The 18,014-nt window shown below is 48.1% G+C and overlaps 7 protein-coding genes across 7 annotated transcripts; 4 read left to right on the plus strand and 3 right to left on the minus strand.

Annotated features, from left to right (window-relative positions):
- The first annotated feature begins 75 nt into the window (after window positions 1-75).
- Window positions 76-1,869, plus strand: BT62DRAFT_960141 (DUF292-domain-containing protein). The gene is made up of 8 exons (XM_043188536.1): window positions 76-520; window positions 574-584; window positions 637-764; window positions 816-906; window positions 963-1,004; window positions 1,062-1,248; window positions 1,308-1,457; window positions 1,518-1,869. The coding sequence occupies exons 1-8, from the start codon at window positions 491-493 to the stop codon at window positions 1,755-1,757; spliced, it is 879 nt and encodes a 292-aa protein (XP_043045617.1). The 5' UTR covers window positions 76-490; the 3' UTR covers window positions 1,758-1,869.
- A 1,468-nt stretch (window positions 1,870-3,337) lies between these two features.
- On the plus strand, window positions 3,338-5,330 carry BT62DRAFT_1071295 (S-adenosyl-L-methionine-dependent methyltransferase). Its single transcript, XM_043178737.1, has 7 exons — window positions 3,338-3,935; window positions 3,984-4,110; window positions 4,162-4,233; window positions 4,284-4,304; window positions 4,353-4,437; window positions 4,487-4,840; window positions 4,894-5,330. The coding sequence occupies exons 1-7, from the start codon at window positions 3,647-3,649 to the stop codon at window positions 5,089-5,091; spliced, it is 1,146 nt and encodes a 381-aa protein (XP_043045618.1). The 5' UTR covers window positions 3,338-3,646; the 3' UTR covers window positions 5,092-5,330.
- Window positions 5,331-5,528: 198 nt separating this feature from the next.
- Window positions 5,529-10,380, plus strand: BT62DRAFT_984130 (antiviral helicase). The gene is made up of 22 exons (XM_043189831.1): window positions 5,529-5,740; window positions 5,790-5,907; window positions 5,961-6,260; window positions 6,312-6,404; window positions 6,453-6,590; window positions 6,644-6,789; window positions 6,835-7,072; window positions 7,118-7,224; window positions 7,280-7,408; window positions 7,461-7,846; window positions 7,902-7,999; window positions 8,050-8,115; window positions 8,172-8,345; window positions 8,400-8,588; window positions 8,650-8,835; window positions 8,888-9,023; window positions 9,071-9,201; window positions 9,248-9,475; window positions 9,533-9,712; window positions 9,764-10,048; window positions 10,098-10,266; window positions 10,318-10,380. The coding sequence occupies exons 1-22, from the start codon at window positions 5,553-5,555 to the stop codon at window positions 10,344-10,346; spliced, it is 3,714 nt and encodes a 1,237-aa protein (XP_043045619.1). The 5' UTR covers window positions 5,529-5,552; the 3' UTR covers window positions 10,347-10,380.
- Window positions 10,381-10,547: 167 nt separating this feature from the next.
- BT62DRAFT_1071297 (uncharacterized protein) lies at window positions 10,548-12,567 on the plus strand (the record flags this gene model as incomplete). The annotated part of the gene is made up of 4 exons (XM_043178738.1): window positions 10,548-10,749; window positions 10,809-10,961; window positions 11,013-11,104; window positions 11,153-12,567. The coding sequence occupies 4 exons, from the start codon at window positions 10,548-10,550 to the stop codon at window positions 12,377-12,379; spliced, it is 1,674 nt and encodes a 557-aa protein (XP_043045620.1). The 3' UTR covers window positions 12,380-12,567.
- Window positions 12,568-12,741: 174 nt separating this feature from the next.
- On the minus strand, window positions 12,742-13,632 carry BT62DRAFT_915857 (uncharacterized protein; the record flags this gene model as incomplete). Its single annotated transcript, XM_043183970.1, has 1 exon — window positions 12,742-13,632. The coding sequence occupies one exon, from the start codon at window positions 13,630-13,632 to the stop codon at window positions 12,742-12,744; it is 891 nt and encodes a 296-aa protein (XP_043045621.1).
- A 234-nt stretch (window positions 13,633-13,866) lies between these two features.
- BT62DRAFT_915858 (uncharacterized protein) lies at window positions 13,867-16,000 on the minus strand (the record flags this gene model as incomplete). Its single annotated transcript, XM_043183971.1, has 8 exons — window positions 13,867-14,046; window positions 14,161-14,200; window positions 14,255-14,390; window positions 14,433-14,490; window positions 14,527-14,543; window positions 14,812-14,834; window positions 15,112-15,733; window positions 15,811-16,000. The coding sequence occupies 8 exons, from the start codon at window positions 15,998-16,000 to the stop codon at window positions 13,867-13,869; spliced, it is 1,266 nt and encodes a 421-aa protein (XP_043045622.1).
- Window positions 16,001-16,631: 631 nt separating this feature from the next.
- BT62DRAFT_926343 (uncharacterized protein) lies at window positions 16,632-17,929 on the minus strand. The gene is made up of 5 exons (XM_043185012.1): window positions 17,810-17,929; window positions 17,695-17,758; window positions 17,494-17,642; window positions 16,825-17,439; window positions 16,632-16,754 (listed from the first exon to the last, which is right to left on the minus strand). Exons 1-5 carry the CDS (start codon window positions 17,918-17,920, stop codon window positions 16,704-16,706), a joined length of 990 nt encoding a protein of 329 aa, XP_043045623.1. The 5' UTR covers window positions 17,921-17,929; the 3' UTR covers window positions 16,632-16,703.
- Window positions 17,930-18,014: the final 85 nt, after the last annotated feature.

Below are 18,014 nucleotides of genomic sequence, written 5' to 3' on the forward strand. Positions count from 1 at the left end.
CTTATTTCGCTTATGTGATATATTCAAGTTTACTGTACTGTACTACTGGTAGTACACTAATCTTGAGCCTAGCACGCTCCACAATGTCCTGGAGAGCTTGTATTCTCAAGCTCTCATTTTGGCCAGAATGAGTAGAAGCGAACGCGTCATAGAAAATATTGGTGCAACTTTGTCACTGACAGACCCACCGTTGCAGGCACGTAGAGGCGGCTGTCTTCACCTGCTAGTGGAACTCAAAAACGGGAACATCGGTAAAAGTGTGCATACTTAGTACGTGATAGGTATCCTCTCCTACCCAAAAATCCTGTCCTTTCTCCATGCTCATTTGTGCAGCAACGGTCTAGTAGGCAATGACGGAAATGCGTTCCGATATCTACCCTTCACTTCATCATATGTGTGGATCTAGCACTGGCACAAACATTGACTCGGAAACAAACAGACAGCCGATCCGAATCCACGTGTCCTGTAACTTACTTTCCCGTCATCGGTCATGATTCCCTGGAATTCTACTAAAGCCAAGGTAAATCCAGCTCTGACCATTACTGATTCATCGTAGAGCTCACCTCTTGTAAGGTACAGCTCCGGTAATGATTGACTGTAATTCCTGTAGCCGGTGATCCTCAAATTCACACGCAGCATATCCGTACAACGACTCAGGACTTTACAACAAAAGAAGGAGGCCCAGGCCAAGGCTTCGCGTCGAGATATTGCCACCCTAATTGAGCGGGGAAAGCTTGAAACCGCCAGGGTTAAAGTTGAGACCAGTATGTTCGCATTTCCCTCCTCCTTGCCACCGTTGATCCGGATATTCGTAGTAATCAATGAGGACATTCATATCGAGCTTCTGGAACTCCTCGAACTCTACTGCGAGCTCCTCATAGCTCGTTTCGGAATTCTAGACATGAAGTAAGCAAGCAAATCTGTGGCGTTTCGGCGCGGTTGATTGACAGAAATCGTTCAAGTTCCCGAGAACCCGATCCGGCAATCAGTGAAGGAGTTTGTTCGTAAGTAAGGGTCACAACACACAACTCTTTCTCTTCTAATGCAGGTTGCCGATCCAGGATAATATTTTCTGCCTCCCGAACCGAAGTCAAAGGCATAAGCAAAAACCCCTTTCACCATGTCAACTGCTTTCTTAAATATTCTCTTCCAGAACTTCATGTGCTCCGCGATATTCTCATGCACAAGTACGGTCGAGATTTCTCTGTCGCCGTCATGGAGAACCGTGATGGATGCGTCAACGGTCGCGTAAGGTTTCTCGTTTACGTTCGAGGGTGCTCGATCTACAAATGTATTTATCTGCATAGGTCGTTCGAAAGCTGGACATTGCCACGCCTTCGCTGGACCTGGTCAATGCATATTTGGCAGAGATAGCGAAGGCTTATGGCGTTTCTTGGACGTCTCCGAATACAAGTTCGGACGATAACACAGGTGAAAGTCCCAATGGAGGTGTGAAGGTCGGTAATTTATGCTACTTTTGAATATCGTATGAGAGACTCCACTGCATTATGTTATAGCAAACGGCCGCTGATGAGGAAAATTCGCCACCTGCGTATAAACCGGAGTCAACGGCAGACCGTGGCCCCACACTCCCAGCAATTCCGCCGACCAACATTGATGGTCCAGACAACAAGAAATCAATGTCGGAAGATGCAACAATAACATCCGTTTCAAAAGCCCAACCGGCGACAACGGACACGCTAGAAGACGAGTTTGAGGCATTGAATAGACGGTTTGCGGCGCTCAAGAAGAAATAGTAGTGACAGGTAGGTTTTGTTGTGAACATGTATGTAACGTGCAAGTCAGAAAGCTGTATTTGAATAATATTTAGTGCCGCATGCTGCGAAGCTCCTGTGTGGCAATCATCACCCGAGTCACTGATTCTATTCTTCGGTTGCTTTCATCTAGCGTTTCTCCGGATTCACATCCTTCACGGATATAAGCATGACACCGACACTGGTATGTACGACGTCCTTAGCATGTTCCTACGGTGCCTCGCTCGGTGTTGAATGAGCGTTAACGTGGTAGGGTTACAGACTCTTCTCCGCCGTGATCATGGCCCGCTTCCATACTGCGCTGCGAAGGGACCTTCCGAGAATGAGGGCTGTCCACAACATTCAAGGTCCACCGACGCCAATACGGGGCTCATCAGGAAATCTACCCTTACTTCACCCCTGTTGTGATCTGCTTTCCCTTTATGTATGATGTTAAGAATAGACCCTGTCGGCTATTCAAACTACATGCGGCGGTACTGGAACACTCTCCGATGCTTGTTTGAGCATGGACGACACATTGTAGCTGGGACTGGAGTACTGGCGTCAAAGTTTTGAACACTATGAATCTCGAGAGGCGGGACTGGAGGGTGACTCCGAGGACATCACGGTCATGTTCAAGATTTACCTTTCCTCCCTTGATGAACGTCGTATTCAAAGGCTTAGTATTCATATATGGGAAAGCTCAGGGCAGAGTACATAGTTAAAGGAACTTTGATGTGGTATCAGTCCCATGCTGGCTTTGTTACTCCCTATGCATCATCATCGTGGCCGCATCAGGGAAATGTCATCGCGGCGTCTGAATTGTAGACGTAGAGGAAGCCGCTCGATGTCGGAAAAGTCGAAGAAGTAAGAATTTAAATTCGACGAAAGAACTATGAGGATTCCAAGCTCCCCGCGAGGCTGGAACACTGATAAGATATAAAGGCGGCTTCGGCTGGCCTATCGTGAATCCTAAAGGCGCAAAATAGCCGTACGTAGTAGAATCATGCCTGTGCACACGAGGAAGGAAGTCAAAAACGCTAAGTATAACGTAGTCGGCGGTCGTAGTGCACCGAGCTGAGGTGACGGGTTGTCATTAATATGATGTGAATAAAGCTTTTTGTAACCCAGCCAAGTCAACGAGACCCGCTGCCCTGCCTGCGTCCATGAATGAGTGACGCGTAGCATAGGGCGAGCGCGCTTTGGGAAATGGAAGCCGATGTGGACTCCGAGTCGGAGATGATGGCATCCTTCCATTTGGTAATCCACCATTTTCGAGAATTTCTTTCTCGTCCCAAGGAACCGTGTTGGAAATCTGAGGTCGGTAACTAACTGTCGACGTCATGATTGCCGCTCTACGGGGTTTCTTGTCGCCATCGAACGAGTTCACCGACGGTGAAAATGTGAACATGGGAAACAAAGCGCATGACGATGCCATGCCGTTCAGGCGGAGTTGGTCATGAGAAAGCTGAGTTGAATCTCCACACTGGATATGGACATGTGGGCATTTTTGTTTTTGCCTCCGATACCTTGGGTAGCTTCCATCTCTAAATTTTTGCGATGAAGCCTCCCCCCTCTTTACTTTCCAAATGGATAACACATCATCTCTCGTATCGGCGGTTTGTTTCCCTGCTCTGCCATATTCTCCTCTGATAAAAATAAATAAGTATTTTATCTAATTTATTGATTTAAAGCGGAAGGGGCTCGGAAGTAGTTGGAACGTCATCGGAATGGCTGGTTGATGTCCGCCGTGAGCCTGAAAGGCTACGATCTCACGATCGCACCGGGTCTATCAGCCTGAAGGTTATAAAGGGTTATTACATTTAGCTGATGACTTTATTTCATCGCGATTATTTTTCATCTCTTCTATCCCGTCGACTGTCCATCTGGTCATGGTCTCCCATACGTTCCCCAAGCCTCTCGACAGCGACAGCGATACTGATGATAGCGATGTCTGCTCCGTTTCCTCACTACCGCCTTTCAGTCCGGCTCCGAGTGTGGGGGCGAGTTCATATACTTCATATGATGCCTCAATGCGCTCGCTGTCGCCTACACCCTCCGTCTGGTCCATGACGAGCTCCCTACGCGCCGAAGCGTATAAGCAGGAATTTGGGCGCGGCCTCAACAACTATTCGGAAATATATCGGTTGCCCGCCGATGCTGAAGAGTTGGACCGTCTTGGTGCGTCGCAACACTCTACGTCTTCAATGTTCTTGACCAGTTCTTTAGACCTGCAGCACAACATGTTCATTGAGATTATGGGCAAATACATCCCACCACTTCCGGAGGTCATGGCGGATGATGTACCTGGTGAACAAAAGGCTGTCTTGGATCTGGGCTGTGGCAGCGGGCGTTGGTTAGTCTCTGTCGGGTTCTTGCTAGCCGGTTCTCTAACGCATTACTGTAGGATTATGGAGGCGGCCCTTGACTTTCCACATTGCAGCGCCGTTGCCGTTGATCTTGTTCCTATGCAATCTCCGTAAGTCTTATGCATTTAATATATCTGCCACCACGCAACCTCGCCTATAGGTACATGCCGTCCAATTGCAGGTTTGTTCCCATCCGATCCTAATAGCCAGCTCGCTGAAACATTGGCAGGAGTGAAGTTGATGATATCAATCTTGGATTGGAACATTTTTACGGCGACTTCAATGTTGTCCATTGTCGTCTCATCTCCTCTGGTGTAAGACATAATCCATTTTTCAGAGAGTTGCTTCTCAGTATTACCATAGATTCGAAATTACGCACACCTTATCGATCAAATAAGTCGCGTTCTACGACCGGGAGGTCTCATTGACCTAATGGAATTCGATTTCCGCTGCTACGATGAGAACTACCACCGAATAAACTTGGACACCTCCACCCTAGCCTCCCCTTGGTGGCCCCGATGGCTATCGTTCCTGGAAATGGCTGCGCGAAACCGAGGCGGCGATGTCGATGCTGCAACGCATCTTCATGATTGGGTTTCAAATCACCAATCTTTTGAAAAAGTGGTTTACAATCAGTACTGGATTCCGGTAACGCCATGGCGGACTGACAGTGCGTTTGACATGAGAATAGGAACAGCGATGAGGGATGATATATTCGTGCGTACCTTTGTTTTTTAATCGCTTCATACTCAATGCCCATTTCATTCTAGTCATTTTTGAAATCCGGACGACCGTTGCTACTAGGTAGCGGAGTTCCTGAGCAACTCGTAAACGAACTCGAAACGAATGCGTACAAGGAACTTATGGAAGGGAATATGCGCCATTATATTCGAGTGCAGTGTGTCTACGCTTGCAAACGACAACCCCGGAATCGCCGAATACAAACCCTTCGAACTGATATACCTTGACAACCTTGACACTCTTCCTCTGGCTCTATCTCGCATTGTTATCAGCATCACCATCATTCTGCATCCAGTTTTCTGTACTGATACCTAGCATATATACAATACTAACCTTCAGCGCGACTATCCTAATGGATTTAAGTTACTCGAAGCCGCAGAGACTCTCGGAGTTTAAGATGTATTTGAAATCTGGTTGACCCTTTGATAACACTATATTATTGTGGGTCCAAGCGCCCTTGGCATCCAAAGGAGAGATGAGTAGATTCTTGCGCTTGAGTGCTCGGAAAAAGAGCTAAGAAGCTTGGGGCCATCCTCGAGTTCATTCCGGTCCCGATTGACTAACTCCAAGGCACCTCCAAGGCACCCTCAGTATTTTTTGGAAAGTCCGATATCGGAACGTTCGAATCGGGACTGTTGCAGTATGTTTATTTCTAAAGACTTTCGTTTCCTAATTCCCTCGTCGTGCCATGGATCCAGATACCTATGTCGAAATTGTCGACCAGATCCTTCATCCGCAACGTAAAAATACTGCACGAATTTTGGAAGACCTTGGGCTCGCACAACCGCTCCGAGAACACATCCATAAAGACCTAGAGACGAAAATCCTTGCGCCCAAGGATCGACTACCGTCGCATTGGCTTCCGACTTACCAAGTGTAATTGAATGACTCTATACGGTCAACGAGGGTTTTTATGATTTTTCAGGCATTGGAAAGATCCGTTTTCAATACCATCGCTACTCAAGTCCTCTCCTTCCCCACCGCCGACGAGCCTGACGTTCGTGAGGACCGGGTTAGAAGGTCGCGTTACGGGTTATATTGAAGTCAGTCAGGTCTGCGAAATTGTTGGGGAGATAATAGATGATCATTTTGTTAGACCCCCAATCCCCGAGTGTCTACAGGAGTGACCTCCACGTCGTTGGAACGTGCACCCGGCCCCAGTACCAGCTTTGTCCGAGGAAAGTCTGGTCATGTTCCATTTTGGCCAGGGGGACTGGATATCCTGCTTGACCCTGACGCATCGCTTGACTTGGTCGCAGGCAAGAAGGGCCTGCGAACCGTGCCACCTGGATTTAGTAGAGGTTTGCGCCTTCGGAGCGAAGAATTAGACGACGATGCTCTCCTCGCCCTCGATGAAATTTCAACGACCAAATTGTTGACGGATGAAGATTCTACGGTACTACGCATCATCATTTCCTTGCCTTTATTGACATCGAATGCGCTTTAGCTTTCCGATGTGAATGACGAAGTTGGTCAGGATCACAACCTTTCACTGACACCTGGCAAAAATGAGGAAATTGACGAATTACTGCCTTCGACTGTGAGCTTAGACACTTCGGACATTTCTTGACCTTGACATGTAACTCAGAGATCACATTTGCGGCCAGCAAAGGCTCCTAAGCGGAGTCGCGCAGCTCATTTGCAGAAACGCGATTGGGCTCACGTTATCGATGTCAATACGCCCCTCAGGAACTTTCACGAGCTGGTACCAGATATGGCTCATAAGGTTTGTCTTCTGGTCTCAGTCATAGTGTGTCCAGCTCTGAGAAGCGCGCATAGTATCCGTTCGAATTAGATACGTTCCAAAAGCAAGCTGTTTACCATCTGGAAATGGGTGATTCAGTATTTGTGGCTGCCCACACATCCGCTGGGAAAACCGTAGTTGCGGAGTATGCAATAGCTTTGGCCGGAAAACATATGACACGGTAAGCCAATTTTAACAGCACCGGCTATTGCTTATTCTATGATAGAGCTATCTATACATCCCCTATCAAGGCACTCTCTAATCAGAAATTCCGCGATTTCAAGCAAACCTTTGCGTCAAACTCTGTAGGCATTTTAACTGGCGACGTTCAAATCAATCCCGAAGCCAGTTGTCTCATCATGACCACGGAAATCCTTCGGAGCATGCTCTATAAAGGTGCAGATCTTATTCGGGATGTAGAATTTGTTATATTCGATGAAGTCCACTATGTTAATGATGCGGAGGTGCGTATATTGTGTCTCTGATCAAGTGATCCATTAAGTTTTTAGAGAGGGGTTGTGTGGGAAGAAGTAATTATAATGCTTCCAGATCATGTTACCATAATCTTATTGTCAGCAACTGTCCCGAATACTAAAGAATTCGCGGACTGGGTTGGGTGAATGCACCTTTTACCTGGTGTCACATATCTTTACTCATTTGACTATCTATAGGCGCACGAAGAAGAAGGATATCTATGTCATTTCAACGCTTCAGCGGCCCGTGCCTCTGGAGCATTATCTTTGGGCGGGGCGCGATATGTTCAAGGTTGTTGATGCGCAAAGAAATTTCTTGGGCCAGGGGTCAGTCTTCGATGGAGTTTGTTGCTGTGTCCCACTGAGGCAGTTCTCACAGATATAAAGACGCTGGTGAGGCCGTAAGGCGGAAGCAAGACAAAGAACGAGAGGCGGCCGGTTTGCCACCGATCCAACGTGTTGGCGCTCGTGGCGGAGCTGCACAAAGAGGACAGCAGCGTGGTGGACGTGGCGCACCAACTCCACCGAGAGCTTCACGGGGCGGAGGCTCCTCCCACAGGACTATACACACCGCAGACAAGAATCTTTACGTGCACCTTCTGGGGCACCTCCGGAAGAAGTCCTTGCTCCCGGTGGTCGTATTTACTCTGTCGAAGAAACGTTGTGAAGAGAACGCTTCCACCCTTACCAATGCAGATTTATGTACCTCAGTGGAGAAGAGTGAGGTACATGTCGCAATCGAGAAGGCGTTATCCCGATTGAAAGGTGCGAATGAAGGCCCGGCTTGTCCCTGGAACTTCCTCTCATGCTCACATGTTAGGTTCTGATAAGAAACTCCCACAAATTCGTCGCATGCGTGACCTTCTCAGCCGTGGGATTGGGATTCATCATGGTGGTCTTCTACCAATCATCAAAGAGGTAAATTGACCATGCTGTGGTCCATTTTCCTATCTGACCCGTGATGGCAGCTCGTAGAAATACTGTTTGCGCGAGGGCTGGTCAAGATCTTGTTCGCCACAGAAACTTTTGCTATGGTGTGCAGAGTATTTTTTTTTCTTTATGCGACTTCAGTCAACTCCTAAATATACAGGGCGTTAACATGCCCGCAAGATGCGTCGTATTTTCTAGTATTCGCAAACATGATGGCCGGAGTTTCCGTGATATCTTGCCTGGTGAATATACGCAGATGGCCGGTCGCGCCGGTCGTCGTGGTCTTGATCCCACCGGAACAGTGATCGTCGTAGCCGGCGATTCACTACCTGAGGTGACTCTTTCTTGGACTCCTGCCCGAATATGTCAGAATCTGACCCTTTTGTAGCAAGGAGCGCTGCATATCATGATGTTAGGAAAACCTGGAAAACTCTCATCTCAATTTAGGCTCACTTACAACATGATTCTGAATCTACTTCGAGTGGAAGCCTTGAAGGTCGAAGAAATGATCAAGAGGAGCTTCTCAGAAAACGCATCCCAGAGACTGTTACCAGATCAACAGAGAAAAGTGACAGAGGTGTGGCGTACTGTCAGACGATTATTTTCAGGGTGGCTTGCTGATGTCTTCCATGTTCCAGAATGAAAACATACTCTCGGCCATGGACAAGCTCCAGTGTGATATATGCAACGTAGACATTGAGTTATTCTATGACGCATCGCGATCTATCGTGGAATTTAACGAAACCCTCCTGTCTATGGCAACAAATAGTTCGCACGGCCAAAAAGTAATGTCATCAGGACGGGTGGTGATTCTTCGGGACCATGTAAGCTCCCTACCCTTGAATTACTTGGGGTTGATGCTGATTCCTGTCCTAGCATTTCAAAACAAACAACGCCGCCATTGTGCTGAAGAAAACACCAATACAAGCATCCGATTCAGGAAATGCGGATAAGTCGAAAAAATATTTCGTCCTTGCCCTGGTGGATGAAGCGACCAAAGACAAGAAAAACGGTACTGATTTTCAAGGTTCACTTCCATCTTTGCTAATCGTTTTCAAGATCTTTCTCTTCGAGGTATTACCCCTCAATGGCCACCAGTACTTAGCGCATTAGCTGTGGATAACTGGACATATGAACTAACTTCGGTCCCGCTGACAAGTATCTGCTTCGTAACTATGCGAACGGTGAAAGTAAGTCATATCATGTCTTTGTTTTCTTTGAAGCTCCAATTTTAAGGTCGATGCAAACACCATTATCGATCGACATATAATCTCCGCCATGCGTGAAGGAGTGGCGGCCCTGGTCTCCATGGTCAGCGAATGGTCCCGTGCCGGGAACATTCCGGAGGTAGAATGGGGTAAAATGCGTTCTCTCGACTTCCAGGAAGTCTTGAGAAGGCGCAGTGCCTACCTCCAGAGGATCAAAAGTCGAACCTGTTTCCTTTGCGAAAAATTTGAGGATCATGTGGGTAAATTCATATCCTCTATGTATGTCAAGAGCCAACATCCTTATTGATTGTAGTATTCCAAAATACACACCGAGAAAGTGTTACGAGCAAATATCGAGGATCTAAAGCTTGCTATTTCGGATCAAAATTTGGAGCTTATTCCCGATTACGAGCAGAGGATAGAAGTCCTCAAAGATCTTAAATTTATCGATGCAAATTCAACCGTTTTGCTCAAAGGCCGTGTAGCCTGCGAGGTATTTAATTCTCGCCGTCGATTGTTGACACATTAAATAAACTGAGGATAGATAAACTCCGCCAACGAACTAGTACTGACAGAATTAATCCTCGAGAACACGTTGGCCGGCTATGAACCTGAGGAAGTGGTAGCATTACTATCATGCTTTGTCTTTCAAGAGAAGACGGACGTCCCACCTGTTATTCCAGCAAGACTCGAGGAGGGCAGGGATGTAATTTTGGCGATCAGCGAACGTATTGAACGGTTGCAAGATGAACATGAAGTCCCAGTCGAAGACTTTCGTAAGCTCAATTTTGGGCTAGTAGAGGTGGTTTACGAGTGGGCGAAAGGGATGGTGAGCTGTGATTGACATCTCGTATGCTAAAGAACTTACACTATCGCAGCCATTTGAACAAATCACGGCTCTGACGGATGTCGCTGAGGGAAGCATTGTTCGAGCCATCACACGTCTGGACGAGACATGTCGTGAAGTACGGGATGCAGCTAGAGTAATCGGAGACGCAGAACTGTTTAAGAAGATGGAGGAATCACAGATGAAGATAAAACGAGATAGTGGGTGTCCCTTGCAAGAGTTCTGTCCCGAGTACTCACTATCCTTCACAGTTGTGTTTGCCGCAAGTTTGTATTTCTAGCATTACTGTGTCAATCAAGCCGCCTATTTTTTCTATTTTCATTATAAAAGAAGACGTTGCCTCTGTCAACTCGCTGTCAGGTACTTGGACGCTAAACTTGAAATCACACTTCCTCAGATTCCAAAGTCGGCCCTTCTTCTTTCACATGATTTACGCGACGCGCATGTGACGTCACTTGTCCTTTTTTGACACCGGACCACGATGCAAGCGAAACCCGACATCCCACTAGGCACCTTACGAATCACCAACAACTCATCCCAGATGGGTGGTTTCTGCACTGTACAACCAACAGCCAGTAAAAAACGAAAACGAACATCACAGCAGAACGAACTTCCAGATGCCGAAGCAATACTACCAGATGGCGCAGATGACAGTACGAAGTCAAGAAGGGTCAATCCTCACCGTATATGCGCTCTTTCTTTAACTGTATGGCTTAATGCTAACACCATCATCATCTTATAGATCTGGCTGCTCGGCTTGGACCTGATCTCGTTCGCGAAATGGAAGTACACATCAAACCAGGCGCATATATGCCGTCTTTTCCAATCAGGAAGGACCTTCAAGAGCGTTACAACGTCGACCGTCGTCATTTGTATGATTACTTCCATTCAAGAGGTGCATTTTAGGTCTTTGGTAGTTGCGAAGCATCGACTTATTTATCTTTAGGTCTTCGGGTCGCCAAAGAGGAGAGATTCAACAATCTCACTAGAAGTAGGATGCAGAAGGCTCAACTCGCTGCCTCTGTGGCAGAGACAGACGTTTGTGGCCTTGCTCCCATTTTCTATTATTTGCTGATCTCTTGCAAGAACTCGGCTTCCACCCGACCAGCGAAGACAAACCGGAAGCGACGCGCCAAGGCGAAACGTACAATCTTAGCTCCTATTACTACGAACGCTACTGTATCGGCTCCGAACGTGAACGCAAATGCTGACTCTGGTGGCGCCCAAAAATGCTCTGATTCTCCAGGTCGTCCTTTGAAAGAGTCTGGCCTTCCTAATTCTCCAACGTCGACTCCTCGCATTAATGCATCTCCGCTGCGTTCCCTTGATATTGCCGATGTTTACACGCCTCGACCCGACACGCCTTATAACCCTAGCGATGAACCTGAACCTTCTTCCGTTCGATGCGAAAATTTTTCTTCTTCGGCGCTGTCCTATCCTAGCGAAACATTTGATTCTTCCTTGCCTCCTCGCGAAAGATCCTTCCCACCTGCTGCATTGTCATACCCTAAATTATCGGAGCCAAGCACCGCAGCACCTTCCCTCAACTCTTCCCTCGAAATATCTCCTGCATCTTGTGGTACATTAGACAATTCTGGTACCTTGATCCCTGCGCCAGACGAATGTTTTTCTCCTTTCGATCCCGTCATTGAGATGGATACAACTGACTACCTGGCACTATTTGATTATGACAACTTCTGTCCTCAGTCGGCCTGTGACGAGAGTAGCCAATTGATGCCACCTGAAGGCCAGATTCTGGAGCCAGAACAGAAAGCACATCTCTACGAACTGATTAATCGAGCTGCAAAGTTCTCTGATCAGGCGCAGCAGTCACTTGGCACGTATAAAGCATACATGGAACTACGGAGGCGCGTTTACTACGATGCATTGAGTCCAGGAGACGAATTGCATTGTAAAGAACAAAGTGAAGGGGCCGCAAGTAGCGTTGACTTGTTCAATTTTACAGAAGTTGACGTCGGGAATTGGATCCATGCGGTATTCATTGACGAGCCATTTCGTGTAAGTGCTAGCCCTCATCCCTCGACTGCCTATGGCCGTCCCTTGCCGGGCTTCGCTCCCCGTTTATCCATTCCAGACGTCATGGCCTCATCCGCTTGCATCCCTTTTAACACATTTACCAAGCAAGCTTTACCGGGGTACATCTCTTGGCCAGGATCTATTAGCGAGACCGAAAGACGGCATGAATCTGCACTGCACGGACGGTTTGTACGGCCAGATGTTTTCTCCGTCGGCTCTGGCTATCGAAGCAGACCGATGAGAGCGAGATCTATGTCTACTGGCGGTGGTATTTGAAGGAAGAAGATGGGATGTTCTGTATGCGCCGATATGGCTTCGTGGTAAAACTCCGTTCCTCATGATATCCGCATGCGATCGCCCGTTCTATACGTCTATGTACACGATGTCTCTCGCTCGGAACTTGTCAAAGACACATGGTTCTACCGGAATATTAGACACCTCGGTACGTCTAGGACAGGTAGAAGTATATTATGATACATACTATAACATCATTCATGTGACGGGAATCAATCAATACAGCAAAGGGTGATGATTATATGTTACATGAGATGGTCCGAACTGAAAACCAGCCGCGTTGTTGAAAGATGCTATGCGAAAAAAGTTGATGGAAAGAAGAAGGAAGAGATGAGAATGTAAGACTAATAACGCCCCATGCCGTCAATGTGAGTGATGGGCAGATGTGGATGACTCGATGGACCTTGGCAAAGATGAAGAGAATCATGGGGAGATGAGCCGACAGCCGCCTCTGCCTCTAGGGATGCCGCGAACTCCATCATACGAAAATTGGGTTTACGGATGGGACGGGGTTGATGAATGGGAATGGATGACGGAACGGTCAAGGATACAAAAGGTGGCGTTGAGGGTGGTTGCTGTTGTTGTGGGAATGGGGGTTGGTAGAGAGTCCGCCAGTCAGATGGCTCCGGTAGATTATAATCCATCGATGCCAACGGCGAAGGGGTAACATCCGAGGGAGAGATCTGAGTGTGGTCATCACGCCCAAAAATGATGGGCGGTGCACACCGAGTATCGATGACGAGGTCCTGGTAAACGGCCTGCTCCTCGGAAAGGACCGAATGGATGCCGTGCTCGTAATCATGAAGGTAGAGTGGCTCAAATGGAGCGAGCTTGTCTCTGAGGAAGGGTTCGCGTGAGTCGTGACCGAGGGATTCAAACGATGGGCAGGGCGAGTCCATCATTGGGGAGTAGGCCCAGTCTGTCTGTCTATCGCACGGCTGGGAGCTGTTGCATGACGCCGATGCCATCGAGGCGTAGTCTTCCTCCATCTCCTCGTCCATGCTCTCCAGCTCCGTGGGTCTGGACAAAGGCACCATGCTCGATATCACTGATGGATAGAAATCTGTTTGGTATGATGGTGGGTGAAGATTCATTGAAGATGAGCAACCGTGGTCCTGTCGGGGCGAGTTTATGTTGAAAGGGTCAGGAACGACATAAACTGCACTGCTGGCGGGGTGGTAGTCTCCTGGAGAATAGCTTAGGGGGTCAGACTGGGGTTTCCAATAGTCTGACATATGATGCGCTGGGGATAAGAGGTAAGATACTAGTGAGAGAGGAACAAAGGACACCAGACATACATACCTGAAGGAGACAGGGAAGACGCGTGGCGCGATGATTCAGAAGGACAAGGATAATAGTGGAGCATTTGTGGGTGAGTGAGAGCGGGAAAGGTTGTTGAAAAGAAACAACCGTGAAACCTTGACGGATAGGACTTTATAAGTGACGCGGCGTTTCAACGCCTCAATTATTCATTCGAAAACGTTCCGCGTCTTCTTGGGAGTGGCGCTGATCAGGGTTGAATGTTGAAGGCTGAACAATGGGAAATCAGGCAACCACGTTGTGCGCTGTACGCTGGGAGAAAGTTTAAATGGGAACCGCTGATGAATTCCGGGAACATTACCGATTCTCACAGCACAAGAGACGCCTGGCTGAAGAGAGCGTTTGAATGCCATGTCAAATTATTGAGTATTGAGTGACAACTGAGGGAACCATATCGGGGAAATCACTCGAGACCTTGCATGATGAAAGCGGGACACTAGTACCGAAAACCGATGAATGCTATTGCTGTTGCTATTGCTATTGCTATGCTATTAGATTAGGATCACAAATTAGGATCACAAACGAACAAATGCTCACGAAAGCGCGGATTCGCGGAAGAAACGATACCATCTTTTGACGTAATCCATAATTATAGTTGAAGAACCATTCCACCAGAATCCGATGCCGTTCACAAGTTGCTGTCCCAGCTCAAAACACTTGTCCATCACACGTCCTTGACGACGACCTCTACGACATCATGCGCGTGGACACACACCTTGTCCCAAACCAAATTCATCCACCTCTGCGATACCTGCTGTTCCTGTCTCCTGTCGCTGTCAAGCTGAGCCCTGAGATAAGTCAGCACGCACTGCGGAAATGCGGAAATCTGTGTTGATTAACCATCAACCCTCTAGACTGCGAACTGCGTCAGCCAGCAGGAACCACAGAATATATCGCATCTCATCTCGCTGATAGGTCCCTGCCTCCAACTTGGAAAAAGAAAAAAATTTAAAAACATTAATAAAAAAAAACACACAGATGGCGAAGATGATTCAATTCAGTCTAGTGTGCTTATGTCATAACACGTGGCATTATTGCGATCCGAGAAAGGAAAGACCCATCGTACCTCACAAATTACGGAAAACGGTGCTCACTGTTTTGAAAATACCACTGAGAGCTATACATTATGTAATTCGATAAAAAGCGATTATTTCAACAAGAAAAGGAATGAGTGTTGCAAGTGAACATTATTATCGCTGGTCAGCACCGTCAACTCCCAAATAATACTGCTAGAAATCCACAAAAAGACAGCCCCACGCCATTTCAGGTAAAGTGGGAAACATTCGGAATAAAACCTCCGCAGACGACATCTTATCTTACAAAAAAGAAAAAAAAAAAATAGCCCGAAAGGAATTTGGGAGAAAAAAGGTGAACGTTACACACTTGCTGCTCACTCAGCCACTACCAATCCTCCCATAGCCCTGTTGACATCGCGCATAACGTTGTCCACCCCGCCTTTCGTACTACCATTGGCCGCGCCACCTCCGTTCACAACCCTCGGGCCCAAAGCTGGATGTCTAACGCCCAGCGCAGCACCCAGCATCCTCTTTCCAGGGTTACCAATCCTCGGACCTCCCGCAACATTCATATCCGGACTCAAGCTCGTCGCAAGAATAGCTGGATCTGATGGAGGATTTCCCGTCTTCACAGCCTCACCCAAAGATGAACTAATCAGCGAGTTGAGGGTCGGATGACTCGGAAGGCTGGGCAACGTAGGTGACGGCTGATCACGTCCATTCTGTGTCTGAAACTCCGGAACACTGACGTTCTGCACGGTGCCCGGACGGTAACCGGTGTTGGCGGAGATGGTCCCTCGGTTAGGGAACACGGAGATGGAAGCTGAACGGTTATTGTGACGAGATGCGTTGTTGGGATTGTGCTGGCTCCGCGAATTGACGTTTTGGATAACCGTCTGCGCGTCTGCGCCATCGTATGGCCTTACACTGGCGCTGACCCCGTTTGCTGAAGTGAGGATGCGAGGTGGGAATGCAAGCGTCTGGAGATACGCCCGCTTAGCTAAAGAAAGAAAGATTAGCATACAGCCCAAGAAAAAGCCGTAAACTGCGCAAGAAAATATTGAACCGGTCACTCACCCGTTGGTGCATCCTGGAAGACAATCAATAGGCTGGTATCGTCAAGCCATTTGATCTTGAAGCCACCACTGACGCCCTCCCAATCCGAGAAGGCGCTCTGGATGTCCTTCGTCTTCAGCTCTTTGGGGAAGCCACTGAGATACAGAATACGCGTGACTGAGGCGGAGAGTCCTGCTAGTGCGGCAGCCATGGGGAAATGATAAGACTTGATAACTATAAAATGCGTCGAAAGCGGCGAAAAGCGAGGAATAAGAGGGTCCCCGACAGCGGCTCGTTCTAGTGAGCTTTCAAGTGAATAAGCGGTTCAATGAAGCGCTGAACGTTATGTAGGTTCCGATACAGCTTGCGCACAAGCGCGAGGCCGAAATAAATGGGCAGATAAGGGTAAGCTGATAGAAAAATGACCTAGTAAAAGCGAGTGGGAGGTTTTCAAAGTTGCGAATGTTTTACAAGGAGCCAACTTGTCTCATGCCCCCCTACACATCAGAAGTATGTAATACAAACTTTCCCACGAGCCTATTCCAGGGGTGCCTTCTTCCTTCACATCAGATACTACTACCCATATTTTATTCTGCCAATGTATGCACGACGGAGGGGACATAGAAAGGCTACGCAAGCGACAATATCTGCCGATATCCAAATCACAGCATAAATAACAATCTCTATATGCAACTACACGTGTCTACCATATATTAACTGCTTGATCCCACTACAAAACCAAAATGAAAAAAAAAAAGTATATCACACTACGAACGACGTTCATCTGCTCAGGTCGAGCGTCGAGCCACCTTGTGATGGCCAAAGGCGATCAGACATAACGGGTGGTACAGGCGATGGAGGTTGATTGGACCACAGACTTTGAGGCGGGGGCGGCGGTCCTGCGCCGACACCACCTATGGCACCTCGACCCAATCCCCCTCGCTGTCCAGTAGTGCCAAACATTCCTGGACGTCTTCCTTGAGTACCAGTTCGCATGCCAGGGAAATCCAAGGCTCTTTGGAGCCTTGTACCCACATCATTTGTTTGTCCCGGCTGTGGTGTGGTAGATGCCTGGTACGGCTGCGGCGGCTGGCTGGGACCATTAGTAGGCCACCAGACATCACCACTATCCTCTCTACCATGCCCACCAGTCCTCTGACGCTGCGAAAGCTCCGGGTGCCTCCTCCATTCCATTCTCTCGACCTCCGCCTCCATATTGATGCCAGTCTCTGCAATACTTGAGGCGTCAATACCTAGCATTTTCCTCAGTTCGCTATTCTCCCGCTCCAGTCGCGCGATCTCGCATTCGCGTTCCATAGCCCAGTCTTCCCTCCCAGAGGCGTTTGTATAACTCGCATGCTCATCCAACGCATCAAGAAGCGACTGAAGTTCGACGGGATCGATGAGCATGTTCGAGGAACCATCTTCATATTCAACCTCAGATTGGGATCGCAAATGGTGGGGTTCAGCATCAGGGTTTTCCCCGGCCATAGAACGGAGCAGGTTCCGGAGGTTGTGCGAGAGGCGCTCAAGTGATCGCGACATGTTCGTCGATGATGACAGGTCTGCAGATAGAGTTTGGTTTTCACGAGCCATAAGTAGGGCCTCATAGTGTCTTGTAAGAGTCAGCTCATGCTGTTGAGCTGCCAACTGAAAAATTGCCATTAAACAGATGAAACTGAGAGACAATGGAACAGGACTTGCAGCATGGTTCCTAAACTTGGTCATCACAGTGTCCATCGTTCCTTCGTACTCTTTGAGCAGCATACTTAGTTGCTTATTCTCGTGCAAATGCGTCTGGTTTTCGATGATAATTTGCGCGTTCATCCTCTCCAATTCGGACTCGAATACCTCTACGAGACGTCTGAACGACACCCTCGCAGAACCATGACATCCCTGACGCACCTTTTGTAATATCCGTATTAAAGCGTCTTAGAACGAAACCAGTGCTGTTGTGAGCGGCCTGGGTCTGCAAAAAGGGTTATGTGCATGACGACGAAAGAGTTACAGGTCAACGTACTTGAAGAGACCTAGCCTGGGACTGGAGGGTCGCCGTAAGCTTCTGGTTGTGCGCAAGCTGCTCGCTGAGTTCGTGGACGAGCTGCCATACGCGCATGAGCTCGCCATCCATCTTGTCGAGTCGGAGGGTGCGAAGGGTATTGTTGACCAAAGAGGAAGGCAAGGCCCCCGGCCACAAACTCGAGACAACATCACGTACTGGTGGC

Source organism: Guyanagaster necrorhizus (assembly GCF_019112545.1).
Source record: "Guyanagaster necrorhizus MCA 3950 unplaced genomic scaffold BT62scaffold_2, whole genome shotgun sequence".
Lineage (NCBI taxonomy): Eukaryota > Fungi > Basidiomycota > Agaricomycetes > Agaricales > Physalacriaceae > Guyanagaster > Guyanagaster necrorhizus.